General features: G+C 42.6%; 2 protein-coding genes across 2 annotated transcripts; one reads left to right on the top strand and one right to left on the bottom strand.

The window, feature by feature from the left end:
* Positions 1–967: 967 nt before the first annotated feature.
* LOC115105149 (OTU domain-containing protein 1-like) lies at positions 968–3,210 on the bottom strand. The gene has a single exon (XM_029626805.2). It carries the CDS (start codon positions 2,801–2,803, stop codon positions 1,433–1,435), a length of 1,371 nt encoding a protein of 456 aa, XP_029482665.1. The 5' UTR covers positions 2,804–3,210; the 3' UTR covers positions 968–1,432.
* A 4,397-nt stretch (positions 3,211–7,607) lies between these two features.
* Positions 7,608–13,254, top strand: LOC115105148 (homeobox protein AKR-like). The gene is made up of 3 exons (XM_029626804.2): positions 7,608–7,974; positions 9,717–9,949; positions 11,450–13,254. The coding sequence occupies exons 1-3, from the start codon at positions 7,959–7,961 to the stop codon at positions 12,134–12,136; spliced, it is 936 nt and encodes a 311-aa protein (XP_029482664.1). The 5' UTR covers positions 7,608–7,958; the 3' UTR covers positions 12,137–13,254.
* The last annotated feature ends 7,940 nt before the right edge of the window (positions 13,255–21,194 follow it).

The following is a 21,194-nucleotide window of genomic DNA, read 5'->3' as shown; positions in this document are numbered from 1 at the left end:
TTCATAACTGTGACCTTAATTGGCTACCGTTTGTAAACTGTTAGTGCCTTAACGACCGTTCAACAGATGCATGTTCATTAATTGTTTATGGTTCATTGAACAAGCATGGGAAACAACCCTTTACAATGATCTGTGAAGTTATTTGGATATTTACGAATTATCTTTGAAAGACAGGGTCCTGAAAAAGGGACATTTATTTTTTGCTGAGTTTAGTTTGAATTAATGGTATTTATTAGGTTTAACTAAAGGGGAAAAGTAAGTTGAGTGTTGAATGAAATAGGTTACAACTTGAAATATTGTTGTTAATAATCAAATAAATCTGTTGGCATTGAATCATAAACTGAACAAAAATATTAACGCAACATGCAACAATTTCAAAGATTTTACTGAGTTACAGTTCATAGAAGGAAATCAGTCAATTTAAATGAATTAATTAGGCCCTAATCTATGGATCTCACATGACTGGGCAGGCGGGCATCCATGGGTGGGCCTGGCACGGCATAGGCCCACCCACTTGGGAGCCAGGTCCACCCACTGGGGAGCCAGGCCCAGCCAATCAGAAAGAGTTTTTCCACACGAAAGGGCAGACAGAAATACTCAGCAGCAATGCGTTTGCATTGCGTTGCAGAGGCAGTTGCAGTGTGTTCTGTGTGGGGGATACGTTGGATTTATAGAACGTATGCATCAAACTGTATGCCTGGACGGCCTGACAGAAACGGTAGCAGAAGGTGAATGTTGAACTTTTGTTACACACCTATCCAGGTGATGTTGAGTAACATTTTGCGGAATGACGCTGTCGGTGTGATCAAGGCGTTATTGTCCCCAGCACAAAGTGCACCTGTGTAATGATCATGCTGTTTAATCAGCTTCTTGATATGCCATATCTGTCAGGTGGATATATTATTTTGGCAAAGGATGTAAACACATTTTTGCAGAAAACTGGAGAGAAATAAGCTTTTTGTCCGTATGGAACATTTCTGGGATCTTTTATTTCAGCTCATGAGACATGGGACCAACACTTTATATGTAGCTTTTATAATTTTGTTCAGTATAGATTTAGTATCAACAAATGTTTATTTAACCAGTTGACACCATTTTTTTTTAGCTTGATACAGAGTAATTCCAACCCATTCACTTCAAACAAAATACATCAATGTATGGGAAATAATACAAGCTCCTTCAAGCATCACTTGGAACTAACATTTTGTTGTTTAGTCTATTTACAACACAACATTTTGAAATATAACATGTGCGTGCACTGCACTTCAATTCGGGTACAATACAAAACTTAGAAAATGTCATTAAGGCAATGTTGAAGTCACAAACACACAGAATCAAAGTGCAATCGGTTTAAAGAGAATGAGAGAGAGCGAGAGAGAAAGAGAGAGAGGCTGATTAACATTTGAATGCAGCAGTTGAATAACTATTGGTTTCAAATGTGACCGTTTTGCTCAATGTACATTTTAGACAGTGATGCTGCCATCGACTTGGCCAGCTCTTCGTCCCGTTTCCTTTGCATCTGAGAGTGATGAAACCACTCGTCATACTCTGGGTTGGCCACACACCTGTCCAGCAAGACATCATAGTGTCCGTTGCTGAGCCAACTCAACCAGACAGCGGGTTTGGACGAATCATCTTCCCCCAGGTAGTGCACCATGGTTGAAACCGTGGGACTCTCCAAGCTACCTCCTGTGGTTAGGTAAATGTTCACATTCAACATCTGACTCATCGCCAGAAGCTCCGGATAGCCCGCCCAGGCGCCGTCCTGAGCTGCATTGATCAAGAACTCCCCGACATCTCCCTCAATGATGGGGTTAAACTCATCCAGGTGGTCGGCGATATGGTGCATTGTCTGCTCTCTCAGCTCGCTGTGCATAGACTGCTCTCCGTAGGCGGCTTTGCACACCGCCCTGTACAGACAGTTGCCGTCAGGGATGATGTGGAATCTGTACTTGTGTGCCCTCTCCTGAAGGTACTTGTTTTGTTTCTCCACCTCCGCTATGTAGCACGTCACCTTGTCGTTGATTTCGCACCTTTTTGCATCTCTCTGCGGAGACGGCTCATGTAGGACACGGAGCTCAAAGAGCTGCGCCTCGCCTGATGGAGAGTCCAGGTCTGAGTATTCACTGTCATTTTTACTTTCATGGGAGTCCACGATGTTCTGGCCTAAATGGGTCGACTGCGCCTCTAAGTTCTGATGGCGTTTTGGGTTCACAATGTCACTTGTAGCGGGTTTTCCCTTCCCATTTGCCATGTTCATTCTCTCCCCACACTTTCTGTAACTTGGTCCATCGTTTTTGTCGACGTTTATCAGGTTATTTTCACCTTCCACGTTTTGACTATCATTGAGTAGATCCCCTCTACCTCTCAAGTGATCAATGAAGTCCACAATCAAGTCTGTGTCCAAATGATCATCTCGGTCACGCGCCTGAATCACAACATCTTGCGAATATGATTCCGACGGAGCCCGTTTTGTCTGGGTCTCCTTTATGATGTGCACTGGTACGTATCTCTCAACTCCGTCAGGCCGACGAATGATTATTTCTGCGGTAGAAGTGTAGTAGACTGGCTTCATGGAAGCAGCCTCGTAACATGAAAAAGCAGCGGGCATGTTTGCGGTAGATTTAGTCTCTCCTACCGGATTCCCGTTAGTCACTGTTGGAGTAAGCCCACTCGGTTTATTATTTGCAGTGTTCGTTGTTGTCCTGGGCAAATGGTCAGTAATGGTACCACTTGTGATAGTTATCGGAACTTTGCGAGAGGATCCGGGATAGTGTGTCAACGCACTGCTGTACAACTGCATTTTGGAAGACTCGCCTTTATACAAAACGCTAGAGCCCCAAGTGTTACGGAAAGATGACAACAAAGGCCCAAAATACACCCTGTCATCAATAACAGCTAAGTTGTAGGATACGTTTCCATGGATCCAGTGTCTTGTACCCGTTGTCACTCATAGGACCGATTTTAGCCATCTTGCGTCAGCATAGTCTCCCTAAATTTAGACCTGAAAAATGTAACCGGACACTCTCCGCTTCGTATCCCCTCATAGCCAACTGTTGAAGTAGTTGTACGTAGAGCAGTAATGACCACAGCGAGGGAATTAAAATGTTTTGATGTGTCACAGTACACTCTCGGAAGTTCTCTAGTTCCAGTCGGCCGAGTCAGGGCGGCGTCGCCACTCTGGAATGCGCAAAGCGTGCCAAAAGCTACATCACTATTAAGCGCACGGATATGCGGAAAAATGACTCACAACCCTCATTACTTCCTGAGAGTGAAGCGAGGTCCCGTCCTTGAAAGGATTGTAAATGCCATTTTTGTTTTATATCCCGATTGTAATTCTATTCAATACAGCCTAATACATTTTATATTCATTAGCTTTTAAGTGGTTATTTGCCAATGTAGACTACTGTGCTTAAAAACTTCAGTCATTATTTGTTTTTGTCCGTTTACAGTACGGAAAACACAGTATGGGAAAATATATGTTAGACAATCAGTTATTACACTATTATTGGGGGCGGCAGGTAGCTTAGTGGTTCGTGCGTTGGGCTAGGAACTGAAAGGTTGCTAGATTGAATCCCTGAGCTGACAAGGTGAAAATATGTCGTTCTGCCCCTGAACAAGGTAGTTAACCCACTGTTCCTAGGCCGTCATTGTAAATAATAATTTGTTCTTAATTAACTGACTTGCCTAAGTTAAATAAAAAATGTCATAAAAAATGTTGTGCAACAATCTTTCATCAATATGTTATAGATCCCTATTAGGCCTACCTGACCTGTATTGTATAACCTGAATTAAACCACGTTACACATGGTCCTGAAATAGACATTACTCATCACACGGAGATCGTATTGGTAGATCTCCATTTCAACCAGCTAACATGTGTCATTGCATGTCAACTCAAGGGAAAGCTTGTGAACGAGCTATTTGATATGTATAAATAGGTTAATCAAACTGTTACCCCTAAACTTTCCTGTTAGGTAAATGGCAGGTATAGTTATGAGGCTACCTGTTTTTATGCTCTTTCCTGCGCCATTGTTGTCGTTGTCAAGTGAACATTTTTTGGGGGCATAACAAGGAGTTGACATGATAGCGCAAACATACTATCAGTATTTTTTTAATTACAATGTACAATTGTTTTAAACATCTAAAGCAGAGCTATGCAAACTACACAATATGAATGTATTTTTTTCTGTAGGCCTTTTTGTCTATGGGGCAGAAAAGCTAATTAGCATGCATCATTTAGAAAAACACTTCATATTACTAATTCACTGAGATGTAATCATATTCAGAGTTACGTTTTTCGAAATTAACATTATACCAAATGAAATTGTCACTTTTAATATTATCAGATACTGTATATAATGACGATATGGTATTGTCTCTACATTAACAATGTGAGTAGTTATCCCAAAGGAGGGAAGGAAGGCCGTAAGCAGACCGATATTCCCGCGTGGACAGATTTTGACGGGAGTGGACCCTCTCCCTTCGCCTCTTAATTTCTGATAGTATTCTTACGAAACGTGCAATGTGTAGTTATCGCCAGCAGAGAGCAGCCCTGTACTTTGTCTGTGCTTTTCACGATGACGTCATCGTGTGCACAGTATTCTGGTAAGGTACCGATTTTAATACCATAGGGGGTGGCGGCACGGGCCCTTTAAACATTGTGCCGTCCTCACATGGCCAGTGGACACGACATAGCACTATCTGACCCCTAGTTACAGAAAGAAAAGCAACAAAGTAACAGATTGTGTTGAATAGGAATAGGGGTGATCCCTTTTCACTGTGTTGCTTTCCATGGCCCCTCCCCAAGAGCCTGATATGCCTACAGAGTATATTGTTTCCTGGATAATCAATTATTATCAAATGTAGGCTACCTATATGCTATAACATATACACGCTGGAGGTAGAATTGGGTCATATTTGTTGTGAGATGTTGATCAATGACATTTCAACCTTTATTCACCCCATTCAAAAAGAGAGCCTGAAGTTTGCTGAATTCCCAATGTGTTATCACTGACTTCAACCATCTAAAAGCACAAATTCCAATGGAAAACCATGTCTGATTTTTGGTTTAGTTGTCATCTAAATGTGTTATCACTGCACTTTCAATCATTTAAAGCACAGCAAGTTAAAATGGGAATATAATGTCAGATATTTAGTTTTTTTTTTTATAACAACTTAAAGTGACAATATGTAACTTTTTTTGGGCAACCCAACCAAATTTACATAGAAATATGAGTTATAGATCTGTCATTTTTAATTGAAACCAAGTTTTAGAAGCGGTATATATGTTCTATGTGCGGTAATTCTATGCGTCCCATTCATTTAATGTTGTTTAAGCGTCTTTTACTTTTGGTTTTGTACACAGCTTCAAACAGCTGACAATACAATATGTTGGGAAACTGAAAATATATTTCACAGCAATATAGAAGGTACAATGATTCTCTACATATTGTTTTTTTGCCACCAAGCAATGGAGGAGCGATATCTGCATATTGCACATTTATGTGTTATCACTGTGTTTTATCTATTAGCGCAACCAAATGACCAGGATTGCAGTTGAGATTACATTAAAAGTACATAGTGAAAGTGATCAATCCTGTTTGAGAATCTGTGCAGATTATTACAGCATTTGTGAAGATCTCCACAGGCCTGCGACCTTGCATGCTATCTTGAACATGCAGGCTTTCTATGATTACATAAGAAGATATTTATAGTTACAATAACCTCAAAATGTGGCCATGGATACATTGATACAGCACCTTCAACTATTTATATTTGGTTGCGTTGACAACCAAACATAATTCAATATCCAGTTGGCCTACAAATTAATAATTGAGAAGTTGGATTCACGTCTGCATCTCAACCAAAAATCATAGTTAAAGAATAGGACTAAATCAAATCTAACTTTTAAATGCACTTTAAATACAGTTGATTTAGTCCTATTCTTTAACTTAGATTTTTGGTTGAGATGGAGACGTGAACCCAACATATTAATGATTTAGTTGTAGATTAAATTTGAAATCAACCAAAGCTTGAAACCTTAGTCCTATATGTACTGTCTAGTTTTAGTTGAACCCTGGGTTGAATTGAAACAATGGCTGTTGATGACTTTGCAAATGCTATAATAGGCCAAAATAGTATAATTAATAACAGTATGACTGATAAAGAATGGTTACATTTCATTTGCTTTCTTAAACCAACCTTTTGGAATGACTTCAAACTCAACAGTGAATTTATTTCGTTTTTATGTGGAGATCTCTCAATAATCATTCTCGCGATAGCGCATTGGTAGTCGTCAGTGACAAATGTCAAAGCTTGGTCAAAAACCTGGATAGGAGACCAAAGGGAGAGCTGTATAGATAGATCAACTCTCCAGTAGGAGGTGATGCCCAGCCTATAGTTTTTTTTCTGATAGTGGATATAATGTTGAAACGTTGTTTAAAAGGTACAAATTCAACATATTTTAGGTTTGTCTATGTTAAAAATTGGTTACCATGATGACATAATCCTGTGGTTGAACTCTCCCCCTCAAAACAGTTGTAGTTGATGTCTTTTTAAAAATCCAGACTATGTTCCACATAAATTCCATGTCACACAAAATATGTTGACAAATTACGTTGAAACAACGTTGATTCAACCAGTTTGGAACCCAGTTTGGAAATGCAGCATAACATGTATTGATTTATTTCGGCAATCACTCTCAAATGGTATTGAATAGATCAATCCTTACGGCTGACATTGGATATTGGCCTATCCCTGTTGACAAATTGACAACCATCACATTTGTTTCAATAATGCATTAGCTAATGAAATAATGAATATGCTAATGAGGCTCGGCTATTTATGAAAACATGGACACATAAATTGATACAGGAATAGACTAGCCAATTAGAGAAGCTGTGTATGAAATACTGATGAGAAGTAGCCCTGCCATGCTGCGGTTGTTGTGTTCAACATTGTGCCCTAAAACTGCTGCAAGATCTTCAATGCCCTTAGCTTTCATACCTACAAGCTACGCATTTCAATTATAGCCCTACATTTGTAACATAAAAGTAGAATATATTCTAGCGGATGTTCGGCGAGATTGTGTTCACGTCAATGCAGAAGTAGATTTATTCCTTCACTCCCAAATGCTATTTGAATTGATCAATGCAAGCATAAAATCGCTGACAGTCCTTACGGCTGACATTGGATATTAGCCTATCCCCGTTGACAAATTGACAACCATCCCATTTGTTGCATAATGCATTAGCTAATATAATAATGAATATGCTAATAGGGCTCTGCTATTTATATAAACATGGGCATAGAAATTGATACAAGGAATAGACTAGCCAATCAGTCCGAAATACTGATGAGAAGTAGCCCTGCCATGCTGCGGTTGTTTGTTTTCAACATTTTGCACGAAAACTGCTGCAAGATCTCCAATGCCCTTAGCTTCCACACCTACAGCTACGCATTTCAAGTATAGCCCTACGTATGTTAACATAAATAGTGGAATATATTCGAGCGGTTGTTCGGTCAAATTGTGTATATGCCATTGCAAAAGCCATGCTGATGTCAAGAGATTTTTTTTTTTTATAGCTCTTCCCTTCTAAAGTGGGAGGATCTTTGTGCGTTCGAGTCACGCAGCTGTCAAAGATAGCTGTCACCCAGTTTCATGATCAAACACACATTGAATGAGAAAGGCTTCGCCAAGTCGAGCAGCGGACTTCAGGTAGCCTACCCCTGGCATAAGTAGCTCATTGCGCCTCAAACAATTGAAGAAGCCGAGGAACGGTTCTATGACTTGATTTATTTTCAATGAACGAAGCCGTTTAACCATTTGGAGTATAGGTGTGGAATATCCCGAGGAAAAGGATCTGCCAATTAAACGAATACAATTCGAGAAGAAGAAGGAAAAAAATTACTGCGCTCCTCTCGTGACCAACGTGAAAAGGGGATTTCTAACGGATATGAAGACAAAAAAGGGTAGGTCGCCTTTTTCCATCGGCGTGCCGATTTCGATAACACGCGTGTATCCAAAGATATATTGAGGGAGATCGCGCATAAGGCATTTCTCAATGCAAGCAACGCAGCCTATTGTTTGCTCCAGTCAAAACAGGGTCCCCCCTGTGTGCAGGCGGGCTGTCAAAATTGTTTTGCGTATATGCCTTTTGATTTAAACCGTTTCAAATGCAAGGAATTGTTATCTTTCAAGGTTGACTAGTTAAAGGCATCGAGTAAATAATCATAACCATTTTGTTATACAATAGTGTTAGATCCTTTAACTGAATAGCTTACTCTGAAAACTTAGTTCATGATGAACAAGTTTCCAATTCCTAGCTAATTCCTTTAGGGTACATCTGGGTGGATTGGCTAAATTAGAGGGCATCTCTAAACCCTTACGTCACCGCGCATTTAGTTCATTAAAATGTATCAAATGTGTAGCCCCGACGATGCAGAGTAAGTTCTCTCTGCTAGTGTAGCTGCAACATGGTTTCATTATCTCGGTATATGTTGTATTATGTGTCAGACTGTTGAATGAAATTAGATTGTGCGAAATTTGCAGCAGACTTCCAGAGCCCTGGTTTATTTATTTTTTTCGATTGGCACAGCGTTCAAATCCTGACCTCCTTTGTGAAGTTGCTGTTGGCTTTCATTCTGCGACGCTGCTCTCGCATTCTTCGACCTCGTGTTAGACTACACGAACTTCTACACATTGTTTTAAACTTAGAAATTCCTTAAGAGTAGAGCTTATACAACACTCAATCCCCCTCGGATGAGTAATAGACTTCATTTTAAGTAAGAAATGAGTAACTCTTTCAAAAATGTTCAATTTGTAGTGAAATAATGGTTCGACGAACAAGATTCTTTTGTTTAGTCTTGATACGTTGACTTGCAACAAGTACCCCTCCCCCTTCCTCATACAATCCTACATAATTACCTCATTCCAACTTCAATGTTTTTTAGCTTAAAAAACATCGATTTCCCACCCCTATGCCAAGGACAGATCTAGTGATATCCGGTACAGTATTTTGTTGACATGGAATGATGGACAACAGATGATGCCATGTTTTAGTTTTTACAATTTAAAGACCATCTAAATGATTAAAGTTGCAACAAAAAAAGTTAGATTTTTGAATGTGTTATTTTCAAGATAATATATATATTGTCCTGACTTTCAGGTTTTTGTCAAGGCTTGTGGTAAATAAACTATTTTGTATTAACTGTTTGATTAGGCGATTAAAAAAAGAATAAGAAAGAAAGAAACAAATGGACTACAGATGTTTTTACAGCCTTGGGAATTGTCCCCCTCGAATAACTATTTCAGCTGTCTTGGGCCCTGCTGTAGCTTCCTGCACTGTGTCAGTGTCAACATGAAGAGGTGTTTGCTCAGTACAGTAGGCCTGCAGTATTTGTCGAGGCAGGTTTTATAACTGACACAGCATTGGAGCAGCCTGCCTTTGTGATGTCCCTCCTCTTCACCCTCTCCCTCTGCCCCCCCCCTTCCTCCCTCTGTTCCACGAATCACATGGCTGAACATGACAGCTTGCTTCTGACACATCAGCTGCCTCCGCTAGAGAGCTAGCTTTTGGCACTGGGATGTTGGAAGGTGGGTGGCTGACAGACCAGACCAGACAGACATAGAGACAAGGGTGTGTTTGGGGGATTCTGGGGGAATTCTGACTGACATTCTTTCACACATCCGTTCTTCTCTTCTCCACACACAGGCATGATGACGTTGTCGGCCAGTGAGACGGACGAGGAGGACAGCATGGACGCCCCCCTGGACCTGTCATCCAGTACGGGAGGGAGCAGTGGGAAAAGGAAGCGGCGCGGGAACCTACCCAAGGAGTCAGTGCAGATCCTCAGGGACTGGCTATATGAGCATCGCTACAATGCCTACCCCTCTGAACAGGAGAAATCCCTGCTCTCCAAGCAGACGCAGCTCTCCACACTACAGGTATGCTAACACTTTAAAAAAATGTTTTAAATAGGCAAGTCAGTTATGAACAAATTCTTATTTACAATGACAGCCTACCGGGGAACAGTGGGTTAACTGCCTTGTTCAAGGGGCAGAATGACAGATTTTTACCTTGTCAGCTCGGAGATTCAATCCAGCAACCTTTCAGTTACTAGGCCAACGCTCTAAACACTAGGCTACCTGCCGGCTACGCTGAACTCTCTAATGATCCTCATCGATTACATAAGGGGCCCTGTTCTAATACTTCAGCAATGCATCCTTCCTTCTTACCTTCCTTAAATTGCTTGCTTTCACTTATCTTATCACTTACAGATCTCAAGGAAATGAGGAAGGAAGGATAGAATCAGAGGGCCAGAGTGACAGGCCTCTGTTCATAGGTTTACCACCAGATGACTAGTAGGTCTGTGGCATGCGAAACAAATGATTGGCCGGAAACGCAATGTACAAGGACCTTGTGTTGTGAAGTCCTAACGCGGTTTTATGACACGTACGTAAACAAAGAGAGCATGATTGACACGTGGACAATGAACAGCTAGCAACCTTTCAAGGAAGCTTGATATTGCAACGTTCTGTCAGACGAGACACATCTGAAGTGAAACGACATTGTCCTGTGTCCCAAATGGCTCCCTGATTCCCCATGTCGTGCACTACTTTTGACAAGTGCCCACATGGTTTTTCCCTTAGGGTTCTGGTCAAAAGTAATGCACATTGTAGGTAATAATAGGGTGCCATTTGGGGGACACACGGTGACTAGGAGGAACCAAGAACTCTGACTCGGCTCACTCACTCTGCTGGGTGGTTGGCGTGGGCTTGGCTGTAACGATCACACAGGAATTTCCCTCCCCCCCAGCCCTCTTCAAGCCCAGCTGTCTGGGAACAATACAGAGTCCTTTACATACTGAGAGCTCTAGGCTTTGAGCCATCCGTGGCTGATAATTGGCTGGGACAGAGAGGGAGAAGAGGGGGTGGGGGGGAGGAGAGGGCAATAGAATTGGGGAGGGCAACAAGACCTTACAGCATTATTGTGTTACCTTCCATGATGGCTTTTCAAAGGCCTAGTTTGAGTTTCTTGATGAGCACAGAAGTAGAACCTTATATTTTCTTGTCTGTCGTACTATGCTTTATAAGACATTAACGCAAGTAACAAAATAACATTAGTTGATGTGCAATTAGGTTGTCATAACAAGAGCTTTTAAACATTGTCTATAGGTATGCCAGAATATATACGATCAAGAGCAAGTTGTGCATATCACATATGCTCGTAGATGTTTCAGATATGATGCATGTTTTGCATACAACAGAAACACAGCCATCTCACAATGTCATGCAAATATGTAAACGGTATGTAACCTGTTATGTCATCGTGTGATATAAAGTATACTTTTGTGCTCTCCTTTTTTCCCCCTTGACTTTAAAAAAAGTTTTAACTTGAAACTATACTATATACTGAAATAAATGTTGCAATTTGCTCTCCTTCAGGTTTGCAACTGGTTCATCAACGCACGTCGGCGGCTCCTCCCGGAGATGCTGCGCAAAGACGGTAAAGACCCTAACCGGTTCACCTTCTCCCGGAAAGGCAGCAAGGGAGGCGACGGGGGCTTCTCTGATTCCAGCTCTCAGTCACCAAAGCACGCCACGGGCCCCGAGGACCGCTACGACCAGCGGGCGCTGCACCCCTCCAGCTTCGAGGCAGGTCTCCCCAGCCCCGGCATCCTGCTGAAGGCCGTATCGTCCCCTAAGATGTCCCCCTCCTCCTCCCTGGTGCCCGACACCACCGTGGCTCCCCGGCCCTCTGTCATCTGTCACACCACTGTTACCACCATGGCCATGCAGAAACAGGGCTCGAGCCCCCCCTCCTACCTCTCCTGCTTCCTCTCCAGCATTAACACAGATGGCAGTAGGGCCGCAGAGCTGCTGCATTCCACCACAGAGGCTCTGGGGCTCTTCAGATGCCGGGAGGAAGGGTTGGGCCTGGGCGCCCCGCCAGTGACCACCACCCACACCACCATGGAGTGTAACCTAAGCCCCCAGAGTGGGCTCTTCAACACCCCTCCCCCCACCCCCCCAGACATCACACAGGACTTCAGTGGCTTCCAGCTCCTAGTGGATGTGGCCCTCAAGCGGGCGGCAGAGATGGAGCTGCAGGCTAAACAACTGGTGTCTTAAAGGGGAGGGAAAGAGAGATGACAACCCAGTTGTTGTTGTCTCTAAATGAACTCCTCACATGAGTTCAGTGACTGTGCAACAAAGAACAAACACAACTCAACAAGCCTGATAACTTATATTTTTGGTATACATTGGTGTACAAAACTATATCAAGGTGCCTTGGCTGTTAGTTCTTTTTTTATTTTGTCATATGCGTGTATGTATGTATCTATGTGCATCTTTTTTGCACACAGGACCAAAAAGATTTACGGACAAAAAAAGCGCTGCCTGTCTTAAAACATTTCCTATGTATTTTACTAGAGCAAGGCATGAGGGCATACAAGTGTTCTGCAGGTGAGGGAGGGTGGTTCTCCTCTCCTCCATTATGGGGTATGTAGTTTCACAAACCTATCCCCCATGGGACATGTAGTTTCCAGATGTGTTTCACGTTTTACATTTCAGAGATCAGTTTGCGATGGTTTCCACTCGGCCTTTCGCACAATAGGGCCGAGTTAGGGTCCCCATCTCTCATCTCAGTGTCTTAAAACGTACTTTGCTCTTGGGATCTATGATGAACTTTATCACTACTGTAGAAAGGGTTCTGTGTTTTTTTTTTCATAAGAGTATAGTTTTTGTTTTCTTTTGACTTTTGTTTTTATACCTTTTTGATATTTTATAAGAAAGTAAACCTCTCGTCTTTGTTTTGATTAAGCGTTTTCCTATACGAAGGGATCATTCAGATGAACAATGTAGCAAGTTCCTAGTCTGAGCCTTCCTCCCCTCCTCACATAGTGTCTGCAGCCAAATTGGCACCCTATTCCCTATATAGTGTTCAAAAGTAGTGTACTGTGTAGGGAATAGGGTGCCAATTTGGGACACAAACCTGTGTAGCGATGGCCAGTTAACTGGAAGAACAACACTAAATAAGATTATTTTCATTTGTGAAGTCACCAGCAGCGGAAAAAAATATAGCATTTTCTAAATCACCAAAAATCATTTTATGTACAAAAAAAGGACCATGTTTGTGTACAGCGATTGTGACATGACGCCCAATGATGTGATTTCCTTTCATACTGTGCAATGTTTGTGGCAAATAAGGGGTCACATATGGGATTTAAATAAATAGTTGTTTTCTACTACGCTTGCCGTTTCACTGTTGGAACACTCGATCACATTGACTACATCTAAGGATCAAGAATCTTCTCAGGCGATTGCCCACTAGAATCACGTAACAGCAGTAGCACAGAATGTAGAGCGATATGAGTTCCATCAATCATACATTAGTGCTACATGAAGAAAAAAGGCAGGGAGAGGACAGAAATAGCACTTTGATGTGTGTGCATGTGCCTGTGTTTCTACATGCTCTCGGTCTCATGAGTCATTCTATCCTGAGACATTCCTACGTATGTGTGTGTGTGTGTGTGATAGGCTCACCAGAGCTCCAAGTCATTAGCATAATCCTGTATAAATTAGTACGAGATGACAGCAGACGTTTAATCTGACAATTAATCTTGATGGTTGTACAATCGTCTCAAAGCAAACCGTGAAGGACCTCGGCGTTACTCTGGACCCTGATCTCTCTTTTGACGAACATATCAAGACGGTTTCAAGGACAGCTTTTTTCCGTCTACGTAACATTGCAAAAATCAGAAACTTTCTGTCCAAAAATTATGCAGAAAAATTAATCCATGCTTACTTGTTACTTCTAGGTTAGACTACTGCAATGCTCTACTTTCCGGCTACCCGGATAAAGCACTAAATAAACTTCAGTTAGTGCTAAATATGGCTGCTAGAATCCTGACTATAACCCCAACATTTGATCATATTACTCCAGTGCTAGCCTCTCTAAACATGGTTCCTGTTAAGGCAAGGGCTGATTTCAAGGTTTTACTGCTAACGTACAAAGCATTACATGGGCTTGCTCCTACCTATCTTTCTGATTTGGTCCTGCCGTACATACCTACACGTACGCTACGGTCACAAGACGCAAGCCTCCTAATTGTCGCTAGAATTTCTTGGCAAACAGCTGGAGGCAGGGCTTTCTCCTATAGCGCTCCATTTTTATGTGAGAGACGCAGACTCGGTCGGTCTCAACCTTTAAGTCTTTACTGAAGACCTCTCTCTTCAGTGGGTCATATGATTGAGTGTAGTCTTGCCCAGGAGTGTGAAGGTGAACGGAAAGGCTCTGGAGCACCCTTGCTGTCTCCGCCTGCCCGGTTCCCCTCTCTCCACTGGGATTCTCTGCCTCTAACCCTATTACAGGGGCTGAGTCACTGGCTTACTGGTGCTCTTTCATGCAATCCCTAGGAGGGTTGAGTCACTGACATGATCTTCCTGTCTAGGTTGGCGCCCCCCCTTGGGTTGTGCCGTGGCGGAGATCTTTGTGGGCTATACTCTGCCTTGTCTCAGGATGGTAAGTTGGTGGTTGAAGATATCCCTCTAGTTGTGTGGGGGCTGTGCTTTGGCAAAGTGGGTGGGGTTATATCCTTCCTGTTTGGCCCTGTCCGGGGGTATCATCGGATGGGGCCACAGTGTCTCCTGACCCCTCCTGTCTCAGCCTCCAGTATTTATGCTGTAGTAGTTTGTGTCGGGGGGCTAGGGTCAGTTTGTTATATCTGGAGTACTTCTCCTGTCTTATCCGGTGTCCTGTCTGAATTTAAGTATGCTCTCACTAATTCTCCCTTTCTCTCGGAGGACCTGAGCCCTAGGACCATGCCTCAGGACTACCTGGCATGATGACTCCTTGCTGTCTCCAGTCCACCTGGCCGTGCTGCTGCTCCAGTTTCAACTGTTCTGCCTGCGGCTATGGAATCATGACCTCTTCACCGGACGTGCTACCTGTCCCAGACCTGCTGTTTTCAACTCTCTAGAGACAGCAGGAGTGGTAGAGATACTCTTAATGATCGGCTATGAATATCCAAATGACATTTACTCCTGAGGTGCTGACTTGCTGCACCCTCGGCAGCTACTGTGATTATTATTATTTGACCATGCTGGTCATTTTATGAACATTAGAACATCTTGGCCATGTTCTGTTATAATCTCCACCCGGCACAGCCAGAAGAGGACAGGCCACCCCTCATAGCCTGTTTCCTCTCTAGGTTTCTTCCTAGGTTTTGGCCTTTCTAGGGATTTTTTCCTAGCCACCGTGCTTCTACACCTGCATTGCTTGCTGTTTTGTGTTTTAGGCTGGGTTTCTGTACAGCACGTTGAGATACAGTATTTGATACACTGCTGCTTTTGCAGGTTTTCCTACTTACAAAGCATGTAGAGGTCTGTCATTTTTATCATAGGTACACTTCAACTGTGAGAGACGGAATCTAAAACAAAAATCCAGAAAATCACATTGTATAATTTTTAAGTAATTCATTTGCATTTTATTGCATGACATAAGTATTTGATCACCTACCAACCAGTAAGAAGTTCTAAGGTACTGCGTCGCAGTGCTAGAGGCATCACTACAGATCCGGGTTTGATCCCGGGCTGTGTCGCAGCCGGCCGCGACCGGTAGACCCATGAGGCGGTGCACAATTTGCCCAGCGTCGTCCAGGTTAGGGGAGGGTTTGGACGGCTTTTTGTCCTTGTCCCATCGCACTCTAGCGACTCCTTGTGGGGGCCGAGCTCATGCAGGCTGACTTCGGTCGGCAGCTGTACGGTGTTTCCTCCGACTTGGTCCCGCTTGGCTTGCAGGTTTAAGCGAGCATTGTGTCAAGAACCACTGCGGTTCTTGACACAATGAATTAGCCCTCAGCGAATGGCTTGGCGGGATCGTGTTTTGGAGGACGCATGGCTCTCGACCTTTGCCTCTCCCGAGTCAATACGGGTGTTGCAGCGATGGGACAAGACTGTAACTACCAATTGGATATCACCAAATTGGGGAGAAAAAGGGGTCAAAACAAGGAAATACACTTTACGACCCTGTCATGAAGTATTATGACCATCAGACTGGTCGCTATGCGCAGGATTGCTGAGAGGTGATAGTCAGTAAGAGATGATCTGTGCCTTGACTTGTTATATTTCATCACTGAAAATGTCTGTTCACATACATAGGTTGGTGCAAACATCTCCTGAGCACGACTCATAATCTTTGAAAAGTTTTGTTCATCGAGAGATGCATAGAACCTCGTCAGTGACATTGTTTTGAATAGTTCTCCAATCACTGCATCAGACTGAAGATTGATAAGCTCAAGTTGCAGGTCAGTGGGAGCGTTATCAACATTGCAGGTGAAAGGAGAAGAAACCAACAGCATGTCATTTTCACACCCTTTTAAGCACCTTCCCCAAACTCAGCCATCTCACTTTTGTGTGGGAGGGGAGATCTGACTGTCTCTTCCAACAGTGACACAAACTGCCTGTGGTTTAAAGATTTTTCTCTTATGAAGTTTACCACTTTAGTGACTGTATCCACAAACGTGGCTCATTTTCAGAACACATTTACAGAGCACCTCCAGATGAATAATGCAATGCAGGAGAATAATTGTCTGATCTGGGTTCAGCTCAGCTACTTCATCTTCTATCCTTTTCAAAAAGGCAACGTTTTTTCCTGTCAAGTTTGGGCACCCGTCTGTGATCAGACTGGATAACTTTTCAAATCTCAGTCCCAGCTTTGCCACACACTTATGATCTTCCTCCAATAAATCTTTCCCTGTGGTTGTGCTCTTCATTGACTGCACTGAAGCGAGCTCCTCTGTCATTTCAAAGTCTGGGGTTACGCCTCGTAAGAATATCAACAACTGCGCTGTGCCACGTGCATCACTGCTCTCATCCAGGGCCAAGGACAAATGAAATCCTTTACCTTGTCTTTCAACTGTTGTTCCATATTCTCTGCGATGCCCTCAACACGCCATGTCAACTGTTCATCTTGACAGGGAAACATTTTCAAACAGGTCTTTCTTGTCGAGGCAAAGTATTGCTGCAGTCAATTAAACATTACTTAATGAATTAGCCCTCAGTGAATGGCTTACTATAGTTAGCCATTTTTGTGGGACAGTACATAGCTAGCTCTTGCAATTCCGTCGTTTGCTGAATGCAGTTTTGTGAAAAGTCCTAGCTGCTTTTGCAACTGAGAAAGCAATTCTGTCGATGCACTTGCCCTCTGCTCAGAAGACATATTCCTATATTTCTTTGCATGCTTCGTCTGGAAGTGTCGGGACAAGTTGTAGTCTTTCAAGACAGCGATGCTCACTTTGCACACTAAGCACACAGCTTTCCCTGAAACCTCAATAAAGAAATATGTCGATGTCCACTCTTACTGGAACACCCTACATTCATTGTCTACTTTCCTTTTCTTTGAAATCTTTGGATAACTCCATTTCTATCTAGCTACTATTTGTAACTGTGACGTGTGTGTCAGCCTGTTAGTCACTGTCTGTTCTCGTGCAGTTGTCATTTATACGTGCTTTCAAAATAAATGTCCCACAAGCGGCGGTAGTTAAATCATTACACAATGGTGAGTATTCATTGGGCTTATCATTTGAATAACAAATACGTTTTTCAAAACTTTACTGTTGCAAATTCTTTATGTGATCTGAGCATGATTCCGTGGGCCGTATTGAATCAGGTCGAGGGCCGCATACGGCCCCCGGTCCTGCCTTTGCCCAGGCCTGGTGTAATGGAATGTTTAGCCTTTTTGACAATCTTATGTAGGTGTCACAACCAGCCATAAAATAACACAATATATGTCACAACATGTCTAAATATCTGTCATGACAGTGTTATGACCATATTTTCACATGGTTATGATGCTAGGTGTCAGGGTAAAGCTTTACCAAGGTTTCTTATTGGATAAATTCAGGTAGTCCATTCTTTTTTTGTTTTGGTGGCTAGTCAATATGACCCAAAGTAAGACTATGTGGATCCTGGGTATTTGTGTTCTTTCGAGGATACATGCATACGAGAAAAATCTTTAACCACTAGGCAGGGTAACCTAGTGGTTAGAGTGTTGGACTAGTAACCGAAAGGCTTCAAGTTCATATCCCTGAGCTGACAAGGTACAAATCTGGGGTTCTGCCCCTGGACAGGCAGTTAGCCCAGTGTTCCTAGGCCGTCATTGAAAATAAGAATTTGTTCTTAAACTGACTTGCCTAGTTAAATAAAGGTAAAATAAAAAAATGTGTTGCCAGCACAATCCAAAAGGCATGGAATCAAATGACCCTTCCATGATTGACTTTGTCAAAGTAGTGAACCGATCACCATTGCATGCATACCTTTGTTCTGGTGGTTTGGAAATGCTGCACCAGCCTTTTATAGCATAGATGGGTTGGTTGTTTAGCAACAATGGACGTGTGCGCAACTATGGGGTGAAACAGACAGGGTTGGCTTAAACTGTTGACCGTATGTAAACTATATTTAGTCTCCAAATGTTTACTGAAAACACAATACACACTGACCACCTGTCTCTCAAATACATCGTTACAGTTGTTGGTTTGCTAGCTACTGAATTTGAGTGATATTAGCATAGAAATGACATCAATCAAAACAAGACATGGTATTTTACCAGGTAAGTTGACTGAGAACACTCATTTACAGCAACAACCCGGGGAATAGTTACAGGGGCGAGGAGATGAATGAGCCAATTGTAAACTGGGGATGATTAGGTGGCATAAAGGCCAGATTGGGAATTTAGCCAGGACACAGGGCTAAACATCCCTAATCTTATAATAAGTGCCATGGAATCTTTAGTGACCAGAGAGAGACAGGTCACCTGTTTAACATCGCATCCGAAAGACGGCAACCTACACAGGGCAATGTCCCTAATCACTGCCCTGGGGCATTGGGATATTTTTTTTTAGACCAGAGAAAAGGGTGACTCCTAGTGGCCCTTCTGATTAAACAGCATGATCATTACACAGGTGCACCTTGTGCTGGGGACAATAAAAGGCTACTCTAATATGTGCATTTTTGCCACACAACTCAATTACACAGATTTGAGGGAGTGTGCAATTGACATGCTGACTGCAGGAATGTCCACCAGAGCTGTTGCCAGAGAATGAATGTTATTTCTCTGCCATAAGCCGCCTCCAAACGTTGTATTAGAGAATTTTGTAGTACGTCCAACCGGCCTCACAACCACAGACCACGTATAACCACGCCAGACCAGGACCTCCAAATCCGGCTTCTTCACATGCAGGGCGTGCTGAGAATTATTTCTGATACTGATTGGCTGGGCCTGGCTGCCCAGTGGGTCGGCCTGGCTCCCAAGTGGGTGGGCCTATGCCCTCCCAGGCACACCCATGGCTGCGCCCCTGCCCAGTCATGTGAAATCCATAGATTAGGGCCTTTGACTGATTTCCTTATATGAACTGTAACTCAGCAGAATCTTTGCAATTGTTGCATGTTACATTTATATTTTTGTTCAGTATTTGTAAATCTGCCTCATTATATTATAAACGAAAACATGTGCAGTCTGCATTTCAATAAACACATATAGGATAGGTGGCATTAAGGTTTTTAATGCTGATACATTTCCGTACACGTGACATAACATCAACAGTGCAATAATATTAATTACAAAATGTATATCTGCTTAATATGTTATTTGATTGTTATTACATTTACATAGGGAAACATTCATTTATGTACAGATGTTCATTTGAATCGTTTTATACTTATATATGGCCTATTGCTGCGATCACGTGCTAGTCGGAACTCGGAAACTCTGAATTGTTAACCGATTGTAGCTATACACTTGTCGTGTTCAACCAGTTAGCATGTCAGAAATATTATAGTTGTCTAGTTCCGACTAGCACGTGAACACGGCATACATCACAAGCCTCCGCCTCTCAGAATTGCCAGGATTGGTTGAAAGTCTTTAGTTTGGCAATTACCCACAATCCAACATTCTTTACCACTTCCCGTAATCCCCCTGTAATGTCAGGGTTTTGATATGTTAATATAATAATCATAAATACCTAAATAATTTGACCGATATTTTAATGAATTCTAATAAAAAGGTGAAATAAAATATAAAGAGCAACACAACTTATATTAAATTACCTTAAAACATAATGGGCAAAAAAGGTATTTAGCAAGCTACCAATTGTGCAAGTTCTCCCACTTAAAAAGATGAGAGAGGCCTGTAATTTTCATCATAGGTACACTTCAACTATGACAGACAAAATTAGATTTTTTTTTCTCCAGAAAATGACATTGTAGGATTTTTAATGAATTTATTTGCAAATTATGATGGAAAATAAGTATTTGGTCAATAACAGAAGTTTATCTCAATACTTTGTTATATACCCTTTGTTGGCAATGACAGAGGTCAAACATTTTCTGTAAGTCTTCACAAGGCTTTCACACACTGTTGCTGGCCCATTCCTCCATGCAGATCTCCTCTAGAGCAGTGATGTTTTGGGGCTGTTGCTGGGCTGTTGCTGGGCAACACAGACTTTCAACTCCCTCTAAAGATTTTCTATGGGGTTGAGATCTGGAGACTGGCTGGGCCATTCCAGGATCTTGAAATGCATCTTACGAAGCCACTCCTTCGTTGCCCGGGCGGTGTGTTTGGGATCATTGTCATGCTGAAAGACCCAGCCATGTTTCATCTTCAATGCCCTTGCTGATGGAAGGAGGTTTTCACTCAAAATCTCACGATACATGGCCCCATTCATTCTTTCCTTTACACGGATCAGTCGTCCTGGTCCCTTTGCAGAAAAACAGCCCCAAAGCATGATGTTTCCACCCCCATGCTTCACAGTAGGTATGGTGTTCTTTGGATGCAACTCAGCATTCTTTGTCCTCCAAACACGACATGTTGAGTTTTTACCAATAAGTTATATTTTGGTTTCATCTGACCATATGACATTCTCCCAATCTTCTTCTGGATCATCCAAATGCTCTTTAGCAAACTTAAGACGGGCCTGGACATGTACTGGCTTAAGCAGGGGGACACATCTGGCACTGCAGGATTTGAGTCCCTGGCGGCGTAGTGTGTTACTGATGGTAGGCTTTGTTACTTTGGTCCCAGCTCTCTGCAGGTCATTCACTTGGTCCCCCCGTGTGGTTCTGGGATTTTTGCTCACCGCTCTTGTGATCATTTTGACCCCACGGGGTGAGATCTTGCGTGGAGCCCCAGATC

The sequence above is a fragment of the Oncorhynchus nerka genome, linkage group LG22, assembly GCF_034236695.1.
Source record: "Oncorhynchus nerka isolate Pitt River linkage group LG22, Oner_Uvic_2.0, whole genome shotgun sequence".
Classification (NCBI taxonomy): Eukaryota; Metazoa; Chordata; class Actinopteri; order Salmoniformes; family Salmonidae; genus Oncorhynchus; species Oncorhynchus nerka.
This window is presented reverse-complemented; position numbering and strand designations above follow the sequence as displayed.

Bases quoted from the DNA above. Each gene is read 5' to 3' on its own strand.
- LOC115105149 (XM_029626805.2), bottom strand. From the start codon at position 2,803: ATGCAGTTGTACAGCAGTGCGTTGACACACTATCCCGGATCCTCTCGC.
- LOC115105148 (XM_029626804.2), top strand. The intron at 9,950-11,449 runs GTATGCTAACAC...GCTCTCCTTCAG, and splicing joins CGCAGCTCTCCACACTACAG to GTTTGCAACTGGTTCATCAA.